This window comes from Stigmatopora argus, chromosome 15 (genome assembly GCF_051989625.1).
Source record: "Stigmatopora argus isolate UIUO_Sarg chromosome 15, RoL_Sarg_1.0, whole genome shotgun sequence".
In the NCBI taxonomy this organism is placed as follows: Eukaryota; Metazoa; Chordata; class Actinopteri; order Syngnathiformes; family Syngnathidae; genus Stigmatopora; species Stigmatopora argus.
The window spans coordinates 4,776,659-4,793,832 of NC_135401.1; the positions used below are offsets into that span (position 1 = coordinate 4,776,659).

A 17,174-nucleotide genomic window follows, 5' to 3' on the forward strand; every position below is an offset into this window, starting at 1 on the left:
GTCGAGGACAGCAGGAGGCAAAATCATGATGCAGAATCACCCCTAGTTAGTTAGCTAGCTCGGTGCTAGAAAGCTAGATAAGATTATCAATTCTGGTTGTGATGTCACAACCAGAATTGCCGGGAAAAAAGTGGGCGTTCTCCAATGCATTGTTTTGGGTGGAATAACTATAAAATGGTTTTGAAAGAAAGCCAGATTTTAGTAGCAAATGAATTTTCAACATGCTCACCATTTCATAGCACCTTTAAATCCTGTGCTTCATGTGTTTTTTTTTTCATACTTACCACATATTTAGATTCATCAAGCGCATCCAACAATTCTTTCCTGGTTGACTTTTTCAACCTGAGAAGGCAAACATTGATTAAATAAACTTGCCCTTGTCCTGCATTTCAATTTCATACAACACTGATTCATTTGATTTTAGGGTTTTTAAAGTTATATACAACTTACTTGTCTTTCTGTCTGGAAGATTTAGCCTTTTTCTTGTTCTCTCTGATTTCTCTGCAAAAAAACCATTAAGAAAGGATCATTTTTCTGATTAAAAAAAACAAAATTACCCTAGAAACTACTTTTTTCCCCTTTAAACCACTGCTGCGGTGACGACGTGACCTTTTCTCCAGTCTGAAAGGAGCGCTTCAATGTGTCGTTATAGTGTCAACGTGAAGTGCGAGAATAGTGCAGCTGAACGCTGCTGTTTAAACACCCTCTTGATAATAGCTATCCTGAGATAACCACATGCCATCTGGGGACTTTGGACACAGAGGACACACACATTCATGGACGGGAATACACACACGGACAAACGCAATAAGAAGATTTAAGGAACCACGCGGTGATTCATTTATTATTAGAAGTTTTCTCATTCCAAAATGTCAGGTGTTTCACCTCAGCGCACCTCCATCTCGCACACTAACAACACAGGGAGTCTTTAATCCCAAACACAGATTAGGAGAACTCAGCGTGGCCCAGATGTACCACGGGACGCACCTTTCCAAGGTCTTCAGTTCGATGCTGTGTCTCTCATTGGCCATCTCCATCAGTTTAGCCAATCTCTGCCACATCATAAATAGAATCAGTCGAGATGCGAGAAACATACACTAGCATGTACAATATGATATATATTTATATAAACTGCAGCCAGCCCCCCCGTTTTTATTGGCCCGAAGCAAAATATTGTTAAATATGGCCCGCAAAATAATCTTCAGTTCAGTCTTCATTCCATTGCCTTTCTCAGATTTAACACTAGATGGAGTTAGTCAATTAAACAGTGCTTGTCCATTATTTCCAGCCATTGTATTGCTGTTTTTTTACAGCTGTTTATCCCTATAATAAAATTTTAAATACCTTTTCCATTCAAATATTTACAGCCATGAACTTACACTTTTTACCTGCTAATAAATTAGCTTTGTATTTTTATGACTGCAATGATTTGAATCTGGAAGAGATTATTGAAACCTTTATTTGTAATTATTTTTTAAAATCTGATTCCAAATTTATTATATTTGTCTTAAACAAATGATTTAAAAAAGAAGTCTAGGATTCTAGGTCTATACCATTTTAGTTCCCCTTTCCTAGAGCGTACATTTTGGTTAACATTACCAGAAAGCCAGAATAAGGTAGCCTAAGTGACTTTAACGACTAACCTCTATGGCAAACTGTTCTTTCTTCTTCTTCAGTTGATCCGACTGTTCCATATAAAGAGCGTGCAGCTCGGCCTGCATATTTTCCTTGTGCTTCTGGGCCGATTTCGGGCTAGAATCCAAAACGCTTCCTCCTTTTGGGGTCGTTCTGGACAATGGGAAAAGATTTGATCAGGTCTCCAACACACACTGGAAAAAAATATTTATATTCAAAGGTGTGCATATGAAAAATCCCTAGTTAGGACGCATTTTATGGCAATTTCAAAATCCACAGCATATGTGTAGTTAGGAGCCAAGTTTGTTTGACAACAACTTTTAAAGCTTTGCTGATGAATTGAAAAACAAGTTTGTGAGTGACTCAAATGTCCTTGAGAGAAACAAACAAAAAAAAGCCATGTCAAATAAATCCACGCACTCTTTTTTCTTCAACGAGACCTTCTTCTTGCAGGCCTTGAAAAGATCGGAATATTTCTGGCTCAGATCTTCCGTTTTGCGCTGATACTTCTTCTCCACTTCTTTCATCTCTTTCTCCTGATGCTTGATGGCCTTCAGGTAGCTTTTGTGTTCTGTTAGTGCTGATGTTGTCAGAGTGGATGTTTCTACAGTACAAGCAAACATTGCTGTACTCATCTCAAGAGGATGTTTTGACAATAAACATTTTATTTAGGAATAAAGCAAATACCTTCCGTAAAAACTGAAGACGATTCATCTGGTGCCACGTGACCTTCTGATGTGCTTAATAAACTGGGCTCTCCTTGAACCTCTTCTTCCTCCAGTTCATCACTTGACATCAACTCACAGGTACTCCACGCCCCCGTGTCGTTGGTGGTCGTCTCCTCATGGACGACGTCACCCTCGGCGACAATCTCCTCACCATGAGGCGTCTCAAATGCAGAACTTTCAGGTTCAGAGTCCAGACGAAGGGTTTCAGGTTGCGTCGTTTTGGGCGAGTTCTCTTCTGCGGCTTCTTCTTCTTCTCTTGTTTCAAGCGAAGCAACCTGTGATGGTGATTCAGCGCCCTCAATTATGGAGGGTCTTGGTTCCAAAAGCGCAATTTCTACCAGAAAGGACAAGAGTGATCAAGCCACTTTTCTAGAAAGAATTGTAAGACATTTACTTTCAGAAAGAGTTTTACCTGTTGCTTCCTTTGCTTTTGTCACTTCAGTTTGAGGCGCAAAGGGCAGCTCATAAGGAGAAATGTAGTCTGCGGATGACTGCGTTCAAAAATAGAAAGTTATGTCATAGAGTGATGATTGGTTTTAATAATTGGGATGGTAATTAAAAAAAAAATCTAACTATTTGGACACCCCTGTATTAGGATGAAATGTAAATGTAAATGTAGGCATGCACACTTTTTCTTACCTCTTTAGCAGTCCTTGACTGAGTTGCCTTTTCAGTCCCCTTGGTTGGGTTGAATAGAGCATCTGTGAACTCTGAGTCATAACATTGGTTATTTATCAGTAAAAAAATGATGCAAGTTCATAACCAAGCGAATAAGTTCCTCTTTTAAAACCCATCTGGCACTGCGTTTAATGAGCATGAAAGGCGAAATAAAATAAGAAAAGACACCTGCAAAAGCAGCAGGGATGTAGTCCTTCACCTCGATGTACACGAACAGAGCAGGCAGGGTGAGTGGAATGTTGCTTTCACTGCGTAGACAGATGTGATGGAAGCCTGCAGGAACAAATTTGGGTCACAAGATCGGATCTGATTCAGTAGCTGCGTAGGTTTTGGGTAAGATCGTAATTTTAGGCTGCTGTAAATTGAATTGGATGACATTGAAAATGTAAATTGCACATTTTAATTGCAAGTTGAAACTGTTTTCTTTGGACTGACCTGACTGAATGGCGTCGAGAGGAATGATTCTATGACCGAGGAATTTTCCATTTTCTTCATGGACTGCCATTCGGAGAGAAGCCATTTCCGGGAGGAGAATCTAACAACAATAATATTGGATAGTTGATCAATGTGTATTAATATAAAAGTAAGAATAAATCTACACACATGCTTTATGAACTTGTTAAGTGAACAGCCATGTACCTTATCAAAAAGAAATGGCTCCTCATTCCATACGGGGTTAATGGAGTTGGGTGTAGTGGACCACTTGGTGCGATATTTCTTCTTGGGGTCTCCTGGCAACCCAATGATCTCCACTTCAACTCCAGTTTTTACACTCTTGTCAGACAGAAACTGTCCTGAATAGATCTGGTGAGAAGATTTTTTTATTTATGTATACCAGACATGCATGGAATTTTTAAAAATCAAACTATGTATAAAGGGAAAGCATTTTTTTTCTCTCCCAGGAACAAGAAAATACCTTCTGTAAAACAGTTTTTGTCTTTCCTTAATGTCTTTTACGTGGTCTACTAAAAACATGTCTTTTTTTAACCATATATAAACATTTATTTCTCTAGAACTATCCGCCATTTTCTTGATATTATTTTTCCCCCCGTTAATTAAATGTTAATGAAGAAGAAGATAGTGCTGTTGTAGCCACAAAGGTGTGTATCACCATCGTTGAGAATTTGGGGGGCGAAATGACTTAGTGTCAATCTTTTTCCCATTTTTAAATTGATTTGCCCAATCCGAGATACGTTAGTTTATATTTTCTTTAATATCAAGTTAAATACTTTTTTCAAGCTGTGGCTGCAGAGCCACATGTGGCTCTTAATTTACATGCACATCTATTCATTGGAATGGACGTCTATCACTGTGAGAAATTCTTCAAAATAGCAGACGTTTTTGTGGCAAGTTTGCAAAATTAAATCAGCTTTTATTTGAATTATTATTAATGATTAGTTGATACTTACTATAGGTTTGCTTACAATGCTACAAACTTGCCTTGATGGTCAGAGTGATGGCCACAACCGTGTCAATCCTGTCACAGAATGGGTCAAACTTCTTGTCCCCGCGTCTCAGGACATCGTGTTTGAGTAGGTAGCCCGTCCTCCCGTTAAATTCAAACCAAGACATGTTCAGCTGCATGGGGAAGTCTGAAAAAGACAAATGGAGAGTTTGAAGGCCTTGCAGGTGGTTTGACAAACGCAGCACAGAAGAGTGTTGAAAAGGCGCAACACTGCCTTACAGTGGTGGAAGCCAGAAATGTTGACCAATTAAATATACGTACATCATGGCTATCAGAGGGGGTGTTCACACTTTTGTCTTCTGTGGCCGCAATGCATTTTGGATTATTTTGTGGGCAAAACTGATATTTTCTTGGTTTGGACTCCCCTGAACTGGAGTTTCAAGTGAATCTACATTGTTCTTACCCATTGTCTGATAGTTGAGAGCCACCATTTGGCAACCCACATTCCAAAAGTTCTGGGGGTTGAAATTGGACGAGTCCATTCTTGTTCCTTTAGGGTAGATCCTGCTCATCTGCCTTTTGTTATATCTGACAATTAGTAGTGTTAAGGAGTCAAAGAATTCATTTCATATTGCTTTTATATTTTAGAGCAGCAGTGTCCAAGCATTTTTCTCCGAGGATGACTTTCATAAAGATCCACATCCTTTTGCTGAACCTTGGATCAGAATTAGGTAAAAAAAATAGTGTTTTTAAAATGTATGTTTTTGTTACAGGACTCATTGGACTTCTATTCCCCTGTTTTAGGGCCTACCATATGTATTTTGTGCTTTTACACTCTTTGGCGATATAAAATGATACTCAACAAATTCAACAGCAGTCTTGGCAATCATAGCTTCCCCTTTGGTCTCCACAAAAGATGAGATGACATAACTCTTGTCTTTTTCTGGAAAACAGAAGGCATATTGTCATGTTATCACCGGTTTAGCAAAAGAGCAAGAATTCAAGCAAGACACTTTTATAGAGCACATTTTACACCGCAAAACGCGGCACATATTACAAAGAAACAACAAACGTAACAAGAAAATACTTCTGGCATTGTCGAAAGAGATGAATTTGTTAGGCTGGATGTAATTGACCAACGATGACATGGCCTCGTAGGCTGTGACTTCCTGTCCAGCTGTACCCTACGACAGATTGACGGGAAATTAAACGGATATTCTCTCACGGGGAAACGATGACAGATTACCTCGTCGCAGGTCTTCATCTTTTCTTCATCCTGTTCTTCTGTGTCCTCTTGTTCCTCGTTATCTCCAGCGGCCGTGTCCCCTTCTGTAAACAGCGGGTAATATCGATGGAAGTTCATTTGAGGTTGTGACATGATTCATTTTGGGATCAGTCTTATTCGAATACCTTGGTTCTCCAGGCTGGTCGCGTTGAAAGAATCCGGGTATTGCGCGAATGTTGTCTGCTCATTGGTTACTGCGTCGCTCGTTTTGGTAATGTGGTTCGAGTTCTCTTGACTTCCCTTTTTGTTCTTGATTAAGATCTTGCCCATGAGTTCAGATGGGCTAGGGATTTGTTGACCTGGGTTTAGCTGAATGTTAGAGAAAAAGAAACAAAAATTGAAAGTCAGCACTCATCCATCTATCCCAAGGGTGTCAGACTCGGGTTGGATTGGATAACTTTATAACTTTATTCATCCCGTATTCGGGGAATTTTGTTGTCACAGTAGCAAGAGGGTGAGGATGCAGAAATAGGACATTTTAGACATTTAGCATTTTAGACATAAATAGATAGGTAATAAGTAAGTTAATAAATAAAAACATGAATAAATATATAAATAAATAAGATAATAGGTTGGTTCGCGGGGTGTTTTAACGTCAACTTGATTTCACGTGGGCCGGACCATTTTATATATATTATTGATTTTTTTTATTATTATAAATGTATTAAAAGAACTGGATTAAAAGCCCTGAATATTCAGTTTTTTATAGATCTAAAACAATGTTTATTTTAGCTTTTTTATATATATTTTTAGATTTTACAAAATGATTTTTGAACTAAAAACATAGAAAAATTGATTAAAAAATTACAATTATTGATTTAAAAGGGGGAAAATAAGGAAATTTAATATACATATATACTCTTCATTTTAATTTGATCCTAAAACAGAAAGTCGGCACTCATGATTTACTTTCCCGGGCCACACAAAATGATGCGGCGGGCCAGATTTGGCCCCCGGGCCGCCACTTTGACACATGTAATCTATCTAACCTCTAGGTGGCGAGGCCAGAGTTCCCTCTCCCCCAGAGAATGCTAACCTGGAAGCGTCCAGGGCTCATCCTAATCTGATGCCCGAGCCACCTCATCCCTCAGTGCCTTACTCAGGGCCAAAAAGTAGACACTAAACTGACTCCCTGACAAATTACAAACATGGATCATTTGTTTATATATTGTCATTTTAGACAGATATTGATCCTGAACTGCTTTCGATGATGCTTGTGGCACAGCTGCGTACTGTTTTGCTTTGTTTTTGATGCGGTTTACAATTGTGCCACTGAAAGCCCAAGTAGCAAATAAACAGCCTGTGACCGGCTGCACTGGATACATAACCTGATATGGAGATAATATCCTGCAATAAAAATGGCTTAACTTTACCGTCAGCGTCCATGGTTGCAGCACAGGAGCACTTACTGGGTATTTCTCTAGAGGCTCTGTCAGAAGGGCACTACCAAATATGGTTTTGCAGTAGTTGGCCATCTTCTCCTGCTGTTTAACTCTAGAACAAAAAATAAAAACTTGTGCCACTGTTTGCCCCGCCAACGGACAATTTTGCATATAATCAAAATCTTCAGAATCTGTTTACTTACGAGTCCACGTGGTTCTCAAAGGAAAGAATAACAGGAAACGGGGAGGTCTTGAAGGCACTTTCGGCAATGGCCTCAATCACATCCTGTTGGTGATAATATTTTTTTTAACAATGAGTTGGAGCAATGACATTTTCATCCTTTTCTTCAGGCCAATAAAAAACAGGTAGGGGTCCGCAGGTGGCCCACGGGCCCAAGTTTGGATACCATGGATTGAAACATTTCAACAGCCACTAAACAAGCATTACAAAAAACGTTGAGGGATGTCTTCTGTGGCATTTAACCTCTTTAAATAGTATTCTGGAGAGCCAATACATGACACTTTTAGTCATAGATTTTATTGCATTAAAGCACATGTGTCAAAGTGGCGGCCCGGGGGCCAAATCTGGCCCGCCGCATCATTTTGTGTGGCCCGGGAAAGTAAATCATGAGTGCCGACTTTCTGTTTTAGGATCAAATTAAAATGATGATAGATGTACATTACATTTCCTGATTTTCCCCTTTTTAAAAACAATCATTGCAATTTTTTAATCCATTTTTTCTTTTGTGTTTTTAGTACAAAAATATTTTATAAAATCTAAAAATATATATAAAAAGCTAAAATAAACATTGTTTTAGATCTATAAAAAACTGAATATTCAGGGCTTTTAATCCAGTTCTTTTAATCCATTTATAAAAAAATCTAAATATTATATCTAAAATGGTCCGGCCCACATGAAATCGAGTTGATGTTAACGCGGCCCGCGAACCAACCCGAGTCGGACACCCCTACATTAAAGCATAATAATGCATGTACCTTGAAAAGGATCTCAGTGGTCATGGTGAAGCCATGTGTAATGATGGGCTCTTCTTCTGGAGGTTTCCCCTTCCAGCAATCCAATTCTAGACAACGGCAACCGGACAACAGACACTGGCGGTACATCTCTGGGGAGGACACGCCGGAAAACTGGCCAGCTGTGAAAAAGTATAGTTTGACTTGAGATGATGATGTGTCAAGCTACAAATGATGCGGTCAATAAATAACAACAACGTGACCTGTCAGGTATGTGTTGTGAGAGGAGTTAATGAAGTAATGAGTTAGGGGCCGCGTCATGTCGTGACATCTGGCCAGCTTATCTTGCATGACCACAGAATTCTCAGGACCCATCAGGAAAGACAAGAGGGCTTCTGGAGTAATCAGACCTGCAGATAAAAGGAAAAATAAGGTTAAAGGTACTGTGAAATACTCCTTTAAAAGTCTAGCTGACCATGTTTTGAACACAAAACCATGGCCAAAAAATGCCAGAAAACGTCTTTCTCAGATGCCATAGCCCCGCCCACTAAAAAAATCTCCATAACAGGATGTGAGGTCACACCCAGAATGAGCTTTGAGATTTGAGAATGAGATTTTTTTCACCGTAAGAAAATATGTTAGGAAAAAAACAACGTGGATTTAGTGACCTCTGTTACAATTATTGTTGCAAGTTTCATATTTGGTCATCAAAGCTTTTATCTGGTCCTGTCGTAGTCGTGGAAACAGTTCCTCGTTGAGCCGGGAGTCCCTCTGCTTCTCGTTGAGGAACTTGTTGAATTTCTCCTTAGTCATGGTTGGTTTGTTGGAGCTGCAGGGAACAACATTTCCAGAAAGTTTAACTAGATATGCTAAATTTGGCCCATATAAAAAAACTCATACACATTACATTCAGTTTGATCCTGCTTATCAACTTCTAACATTAATTTTGAAGTCTGCTCTCCAATTAACAGGACCTTTATTTTAATTTTCAGCAACATAACATTTTTCATACTGCCCTTTTACTTAGTTAGAAAATGCCTTCCTTTGATTATATCATGGTAGAATGTTAATAGCATTACAAATTGTATTATTTCAGACTAACTCACTAAGAAGTGAAGATCTCATAGATCTCAGGGCGAGGACAGAGATGACTCAAGAAGTTTTTGAACGCTGTTTCGGTGAAGACGTCAGCTTTCATATTGTCAAACTTTAACAAAGGAGGTTAACGTTAGCAATAGCTCTCGTTATCACTCGATGCCACATTTGGAAAATGTCATTTTTAACCTTTCCTTTGGGGAGGTGAGCCGACACCAGTGCGCTTTCCACTCTCTTCTTATCAGCGGGGAACATCTTGTAAATACTGACATATATAGTACATATTATTGACACACTGTAAACTCCCAAATACGGGTAATGGGTGCTTTGCCTACTTTTTTACGGGGATCTTGCCATCTTTGTTGGTCTGGAGACAAATCCGAACATAGCTGATGCGTTGGAAATGACACATTAGAATTAGAATATTCACTCATAGACTCATAGACAGAAATTCCACTCACATTTTATCCAAGAATATTTGTCTGCAGGCGTTATTTCTTGCCGTGTTGTAGGCAATGGCTAGAATATCATTCGCCCAGTTCTGGTGAACATTTAATCAGAACAATCACTTTTATCTGAGTTTAAAAATCACATAAAGTGATTTTAATTTACCACTAGAGGGCAATGAAATAGCTATACGTACAAGTACTACAAGAAATGTGATTAATGTTAGTGCGTAGACAAAATGGCAAAAGGGACTTCAGTATGTTGAAATTGGATTCATAAAGTTAAAAAGTCATTGCTTTATTACCTGCGTCATTTTGTCCTTCGAGGCAAAGAAGTTATGAAAGGTCAGGTTGACCATGTCGAGACCAGAAACAACAGTCAGCGTTTTAGCCATGTGGTTACTTTCTGGGAAATCGAGGTTAAACACGTTTCGGACCTTTGGGTGCTGGAAAAAGGAGAAAATTGCCAACGATGAGATCAGGTTTTGGTCGAATTTAAAAGTAACATAAAAAGTGCATGAAAAAAAATCTCTGTGGAAGAAAACTGCTATTTAAAGTTCTAAGTAGATTTTATGTGCCAACATTGGTGTCCGAACTTTGGACTACTATCTCCCTTTTAAGCCAAATTTCACCACTCACTGGCTCCTCAAGGGAAAAATGAAGTTGGCCTTTCACTGCTTCACTCAGAGGGGGCCAAATGATGAATAGAAAAGAACTGGAATCCAAAGCCATTTACTCTTGATCCACAATAAGATGCTGACCTACTCTCAAAAGGATGACTCAGCACGAGTTGTGTGTTTATGTTAGTGCGAGTGCACCTGTTTCACTGCAGAAGGGGGGGTTGAGTTCAGAAGCCCCACTGCCTTATTTGCAATGCAAATATGTTTTTCATACTAATGGGACCCGAGACATTCATTTGCATGCCTGCAGATATTCTCACGTGGTGAATTCTATTACAATGTGACAGTAAATAATACCTACTTTTGGGAGTTTAGCATATTTTCCCGTTCTGGTGTCTCTGATAGTTGCAACATCCAAGAACGTGGTCTCCTAGAAACAAGAAACAGACAATCATCTCCATTAGAGAATCGGGATGTAGGCGCAATTCCAAAAATGGAACAAACTGTGAGAAGAAAAATAAAAGATGAACTTTTGTTTGATTAGCTAAGGATTTTTCAGTCGTTTTTGTGCGCGATTTCCTGGCTTTCTCATTTGAAACAGGGTCACAACGGCTGAACTTGGAAAGATAAGCCTGGTGAATATGTGCTGTGTTTTTCAAGATTTATGATGTGACCTAAAACAAAAGTTGCCTCATTCTGTGAGGTGAGAGAGAACAGCGAAGACAAATAGTCCTTTCTGCCGAGTACATCGCAGCAGAGCGGCAAAGTGCAGCAGAATCAGCACCGATCGATAACCTCTACAAGCAGCTGGCACTGCAACAGCCGATGCGGCTTTCAGCTTTCTCCAGCAATATGTGAAAAATATTGTGTGGAATAAAACGTGAGTCCAAACTTCCCTTAAAACAAACAAAAAAGAAATACAAAATTTCAAATATGTCATAAATTTGCATCATGTTTCAATCACCATCATTGGAAGCCAATGAGTTAATACCCTTAAAAATACAGTGCAAAAATCTAATCTTATGTTCACCCGATCCTCTGTTTATAAATAAAAATGGAATATTTTCACTTTGGATCTTGCGTCATTGGATTTTTTTTTATCTTGCCTGTGCAATTATATTGACGATATTACCTTGCTTTGATTGGTCCAATACAGGTAAAAGCCTTTTGTGTCCATCTTCATGGTGATAGGGACAGTCTTGGTGGAGTCCTTGTTGGAAACATATTTTTTGATAGATTAACTTGTCGTGTTACCCTTTCGGGTACCAATTTTCTTTGTTATTTTGATACATGGGTCCTTCAACAATGGGATTTTTTAAAAGCCGACAGAAAAAGAAACTTCATGAAATATTCAAATATCTATTAACTGTAAAGAAATCTCATTGGAATTTAGTAGAAGAGTAACTTTTTAAAGCGCATCACTGAATATTTGACAGCAAAAAGAATTAAACATGTTAAACTCTGAGCCTTTAATGGCTTTCGGAACAAGAGTGTAGGGTTAAAAGAAAAAATCATCCAAAACTGAATACATTCCAACGATACAAAGGTTAGTATAAAGTGAAAACACTGCGTTTATAAAGTTTTACACATAGGCATGAATCACTTTAAATATTTACTCACCTCTGACCACTTAGTAAATCTTTCTCCCTTAACCATATAATCTTTGACGATAGGGGACTCCAAAAAGTACCTTTTCTTATCCATCGCCTTTTTGTCAGTGACTTTATATTCCTATATTGATAAGACTTTATAATATATACTGTTTAATCAGCATAAATACCTCTGTTGTATCCACTGAATGACTCACTTGGAGAGTAGTACTGAGCTGCAGGGACAGCCTTTGAAAACAGAGGACGCTTCCAAGGAAATATGAATTGCAAATGAAGTTCACATCACTCAAGAATAGATAGTGTCTGCACACCCTACGGACTTCAGTGCACATAGTGTACTTAGTATATAGTTCTGAATCCGGATTTAAAACATTCTAAATCAGAACCGAAGATAGTTTTTTATCAGATTGGATTATTTCTTTTAAATAAATGTTTTCTGTTCAAACAAAATCATATATCGATAGAAAATATTCAAGATACATATGAGTGACCACCTCCATCTAGTGTTAAAGCTGAGAAATGCAACAGCCTGTAGACTGAATTGAAGATTCTTTTGTGGGCCATACAATGACCGCACGAGAGTGTTCGTTCAATTGAGGAATCACAACCGCTGTCCATTGTCCTGAAACGAAATCAACTAGACAAGTGGTTAGGTCCGAACCAGGTCCTGCCAATGTTTCCTAATAAAGATGTCCTATCCGTTAGTTCATCTTCATTAGGAGACTTTGGCAGAGGTGGTCCTGGCTAATTTTGCCCCCTGGGCAGACACGCCCCACCCCCAATGTACAAATCCAAGACAATATTATAGCATGGTCTTTGTAATAAATACACACTTAAATACATCAACATGTCTTCTTTGCTATTAAAAAAACATGCAGTGACAGTTTTCTGACACTAGGGGAAGGCAATGCCCCCTTTGCAAACAATCGAGCAGACGGACTACGTGAACTAACTTGATGTGGAAACGAGGGAAAACAGTCTAGACAACTGGCAACATAACAGAATAAAAAAATTAAAGCCTCTCATGCGCCCCCAAATAGATTGCACCCAGGGCAATCTCCCACATTGCTCATAGTAAAAACTGGCCCTGCACATTGGAGTCCAAATCCCTATCACCTTTTGCTTACAATTTCAGGCACTTGGGAAAGGTTTGCTGAGGCAAATAATGAATGCATGGCTTAACCCAATTGAGTCCAACCTCTTTACAACTTCTAATATTTTGGAGCGAATTCCTCCCTGGCTGCTGCTTCTTCTTTAAGAGTCCCCTCCCCACCCCCTCGCTGTATTTTTAGCTGAGGCAGCCACTTCATTTGCTGGATAGGACAGTAGCCGATACCTTATCGTTTGGTACATGACACCCAGCCTGGCCCACGCAGGCAGCATCTCCGTGGACATGTCGTGGGCAGGTTAGGACTCGGGTCGGATGCCGCGTCCCCGTCCCGTCCCATCCCATCCCGTCCGCTCCATCCTGCGCACGGACGCTCGCCGCTCCGCTCCGTCACCACCAGACGCAATGCCGCACGCGCTCGGACGCCTTTCATTTTGACACCGAGTAAATCTTCGCCAGAGTGCGCGTGACAAGGGACCACGCAGCCGCTTTCTTTTCAGTTTTCTCGCGGCTCGTGGCTCGCAAGAAGGCTTCAAGACGGAGGGGGTGGTGGAGCATCGAGGGAAAAAGAGGGGCAATATGAGAGAGCGGGACTTCATGCCCAATATGGAGAGGGGCAAACCTGCTACTTACACGGGGGACAAAAAGGCTAAGATGGCCGCGAAGACCAACAAGAAGTGGGTGAGACTAGCCACGGTCTTTGCCTACGTATTGTCCGTCTCCTTAGCGGCCATCATCCTGGCTATTTACTACAGCCTCATCTGGAAGCCGACCAGCGCATCCTCGTCCGCATCTGCCGGGAAACCGGGGACGACGACAGAGGGGGTCACGGATTCCCCGGCCAACGTCACCGGGTGGAACTCCACGCAGTCGCCCGTCAACCACACGGCGAGGCTGGACTCGAGTCCGCACGCCCGGATGTTCCAATGGGATCACGCCGAGAAGAGCGACGATATGGCGGACGGACTTTACGCGTCGCCGAGAACCGGGAGCGTGGATGGGGAGACGCGACTGGAGGGGGAGATGGAGGAGGAGGAGAGGGAGCAAGAGGCGACCCAAGAACTGGGTGATGGAGTGGAACGGGAACCAGATCGGGGGGCTTCTGATACGACACCGAGAGGGTGACCTGGCGTCTCGCTCCCCGAAAACAAGTAGGCCTTGTGTTTACAGACAACCGCTGGTCGGACAGAACACGCCATTTCACCTAGAGATCGCAAGTTTCATCTTGTACAAGATACTTGCTGTGACAGAGAGAGCCCCACTCCATTGAAGAACACCCAACTATGCTGTTTTCAACTTTTTTTCCCTGTCTGTTTAGGCCATTTGTATGCCTTAAAACCATGTTGGACTGTTTAAAGTAGGGGTGTCCAAACAACAGCCCGTGGGACAACTCCGACCCCGGATCCAGTTTTCATTGGCCTGGGGAAAATGATAAAACTATCATTAAATATGGCCCACTCAATAAGTTTAAAACAAGCCTACATTCCGGTTGCACTTTTCAGCTAGTGACTTAAACAGTGCCTCTCCATTGGCTCAGGAGTCAAAACCTGACAATGTTGAAATCAATGTACCACATTGTAGAATTTGTGTTTTTTTTTTACATCAATAAACTCATACGTGCGTATATACGTAATTATATAGTGCAATATCCTTATACCTCTGGATTAACTTGTTGCTTCTATCCATTTCAACTGAGAAGGATGGCATCGAGTGATCATATTTCACGTCAATGACGTCAATGGCAGTCAAAGACTTAATACTAAAACCTAATCTTTTTTTTTAGACACCCCTGGTTTAAAGAGTCCCTATAAATGGATGGACAACTTCGGTAAAGATATTTTGCTTACGAGGAGACTCTTACGAGATGGATGTGATTTTCATAACTTATATTCATGAACACTGACTTGTTGCATTTTGACATGTAGGCTGCATTTACTTCCATGGATCAAGCCTGGATTTCAAGTAGGAGAACTTGCATTATTGAGTTATGCTCAGGTATGTGCATATAACTATGTAAATGTATTGTGCTATTAGTCATGTAAATAATCTAGAAGCAGGCATACATCTTTTTTGGCCTTGATAAACCTAGTGTAAGTATTAGATTTTTATTAAAGGGACTTGATACAATAGGTATAAGTAGTATATCCCAAATATACGAATAAAGAACCGTAGAAAATTATTCTGTTCAATGTCCTGATTATGTCAATTTATGGTCCTGCTTTTACACACTAACAAAAAAAGCAAGTTTAAAAGAATGAACCAAGCGTCATTTTAGGTTTAGGAGAAAATGCACTGCAAAAATCTTTGGAGAAATCTTATTCTCACGAGGGTCGCGGGGGTGCCGGAGCCAATCCCAGCTAACTACAGGCAGTAGGCGGGGTTCATCCTGAACTGGTTGCCAGCCAATCGCAGGGGACAATAAGACCAACTACCCTTCACACACACAGTCACACCTTTGGACACTTTTGAGTGATCAATTGGCTTTTTTGTGCAAATTTTGGGGATTTTGGAAAAAGACAATATTACTCTTACAAAAACCCATGCAGGCACGGGAACAACATGCAACCTCCAAACATAAAGGTCAATGCCCAGCTCGAACCCTTGATCTCAGAAATGTGAGGCGGACATGCTAAACACGATCACACCGTGGCGCCGATATGTGTTATACCACAAAAGAACTGAAGCAATTTTGCAAAATGACACTCCCAAAAATATATTTTCCCAAAAAATTGCTGATGAGCAACATTTTGCATTCTATTCAAGAGGAGATTTGGGGAAAATTGGACATTGACGTCCAATCCAATAGTGTCCAGAGATGCAACACAGCAACAGAGCAAGCTATTGTCAATGTGCTTGTTTTCATAACATACTGTAGATGTGTCCAAATACTCCTTTGTTAGGCTTTGAGAGGAAAGTGATTGGTCACACCCCCGCTCGAACCTGGCCGACAAGTGCTTCTCTCGATTTGCCACATTTTCTGTACACTGCACTCCTGCTTACGTGATCGCGGAAGCGCGTAATCGGGGAGAACGAAATCTCTCATTTCATGCACACCTGGCTGCTACCTCTGCAAGAAATGTGAGGATTACGTGCATAGTTTGCTGACTAATTCTGCGATAAATTGGTGGCATATTAGCCTTGTGATTAAGAAAACGGAAGATTTGTCCACACGAGTTGCAACACCCTTCACTGGAAGCACTTTAGGCAATCACGTTGTCTTACTATGAGTGGAAATAAGAGCCACCATTCATTCCCGTGCTATTTGTCAGTCGCATGTGAGGGAGGTGGATCGATCCGAGCGCTCTTCGTATGAAACCGAGAGAAACACATTACACAATGCTGCTCGGTGCTATTTTTTATCCATCTCTCTGAAAGGAACCATTGAAAAGAGGCATTTGCTTCTCATACTGTTACTGACACACCGGGCCGCTGAAAAATGGTGACAACAGTCCTCTTTATGTTCACGCTGGTTGATTTTCTTGCTTTTGCAAAGGGGCGTGACATATTTTTGAGAATAATAAAAGTCTAAGTGCAATGCAGGAGTAAATCTGCCAATATGAGAGCCCTGCACTGGCTTCTGTATTATTAACACTACCTTGACAGATATGTGAAAGTTCCCCAATGCTCCTTTTAATAAAGGTGAAAGCTCCAATGCCCAACCTATTGATTGGCTTCAACAGTGCTGACAGTTATTACTGAAAGCTACAAATTGGAGGAGGCTTGTTCTGCTGTGATTTCAATCACCATCCAGGATGGCCTTTACTGATATTAACATGCCATAATTATCCTTTTTTGATTTATAACTACATAGAATAAAACTCAGTAATTTAACTTGCCGCTGAGGCCCATGTCTAGCAAACAGTGCATTATTTAGAGTGTATTCCTAATGGAGTATAAATGAAACCAACAGACCAACATTGAAGCCATAAAACTGCATTGCAATTTAGTAATATACCAAGAGAGCATCATTTATTGGAGCACTTATGTCTAAATGGTTTTGTATAGGCTGGAGTTCCATTCTGATAACATCAAGGTCTAGTTGTAACATCCTGCCGGGGTCAGGAGATGACGCGCACACTCTGCGGGGACTGACAATTTGCCTTGAGATTCTGGCAGAGTCAATACACAACTCCAAAGCTCTTAAACCTAATGAAACACCTCGAGAGCTTCCAACTGTTTTTCCTCAGAGTGGAGAAAACAAGGCGCGAGG

At 40.5% G+C, this 17,174-nt stretch overlaps 2 protein-coding genes across 2 annotated transcripts in view; one reads left to right on the plus strand and one right to left on the minus strand.

Moving 5' to 3' along the window:
• Nucleotides 1-12,153, minus strand: part of plcb2 (phospholipase C, beta 2) — a 45,743-nt gene extending 33,590 nt beyond the window's left edge. Inside the window, 29 exon segments of the mRNA XM_077620430.1 lie at nt 285-342; nt 451-501; nt 988-1,052; nt 1,644-1,788; nt 2,056-2,239; nt 2,323-2,697; nt 2,776-2,854; nt 3,003-3,073; nt 3,210-3,314; nt 3,477-3,576; nt 3,681-3,845; nt 4,482-4,633; nt 4,910-5,034; nt 5,305-5,389; nt 5,534-5,630; nt 5,693-6,040; nt 7,141-7,225; nt 7,317-7,399; nt 8,110-8,267; nt 8,349-8,495; nt 8,754-8,914; nt 9,192-9,292; nt 9,370-9,445; nt 9,516-9,569; nt 9,642-9,721; nt 9,932-10,072; nt 10,608-10,676; nt 11,379-11,456; nt 11,867-12,153. Coding sequence (XP_077476556.1) covers nt 285-342; nt 451-501; nt 988-1,052; nt 1,644-1,788; nt 2,056-2,239; nt 2,323-2,697; nt 2,776-2,854; nt 3,003-3,073; nt 3,210-3,314; nt 3,477-3,576; nt 3,681-3,845; nt 4,482-4,633; nt 4,910-5,034; nt 5,305-5,389; nt 5,534-5,630; nt 5,693-6,040; nt 7,141-7,225; nt 7,317-7,399; nt 8,110-8,267; nt 8,349-8,495; nt 8,754-8,914; nt 9,192-9,292; nt 9,370-9,445; nt 9,516-9,569; nt 9,642-9,721; nt 9,932-10,072; nt 10,608-10,676; nt 11,379-11,456; nt 11,867-11,950 — 3,522 coding nt within the window. The 5' untranslated portion in view covers nt 11,951-12,153.
• Nucleotides 12,154-13,152: 999 nt separating this feature from the next.
• LOC144090378 (uncharacterized) lies at nt 13,153-14,588 on the plus strand. The gene has a single exon (XM_077621860.1). The coding sequence runs from the start codon at nt 13,544-13,546 to the stop codon at nt 14,087-14,089; it is 546 nt and encodes a 181-aa protein (XP_077477986.1). The 5' UTR covers nt 13,153-13,543; the 3' UTR covers nt 14,090-14,588.
• Nucleotides 14,589-17,174: the final 2,586 nt, after the last annotated feature.

Coding starts and splice junctions, on each gene's coding strand:
- LOC144090378 (XM_077621860.1), top strand. CDS start 13,544: ATGAGAGAGCGGGACTTCATGCCCAATATGGAGAGGGGCAAACCTGCT.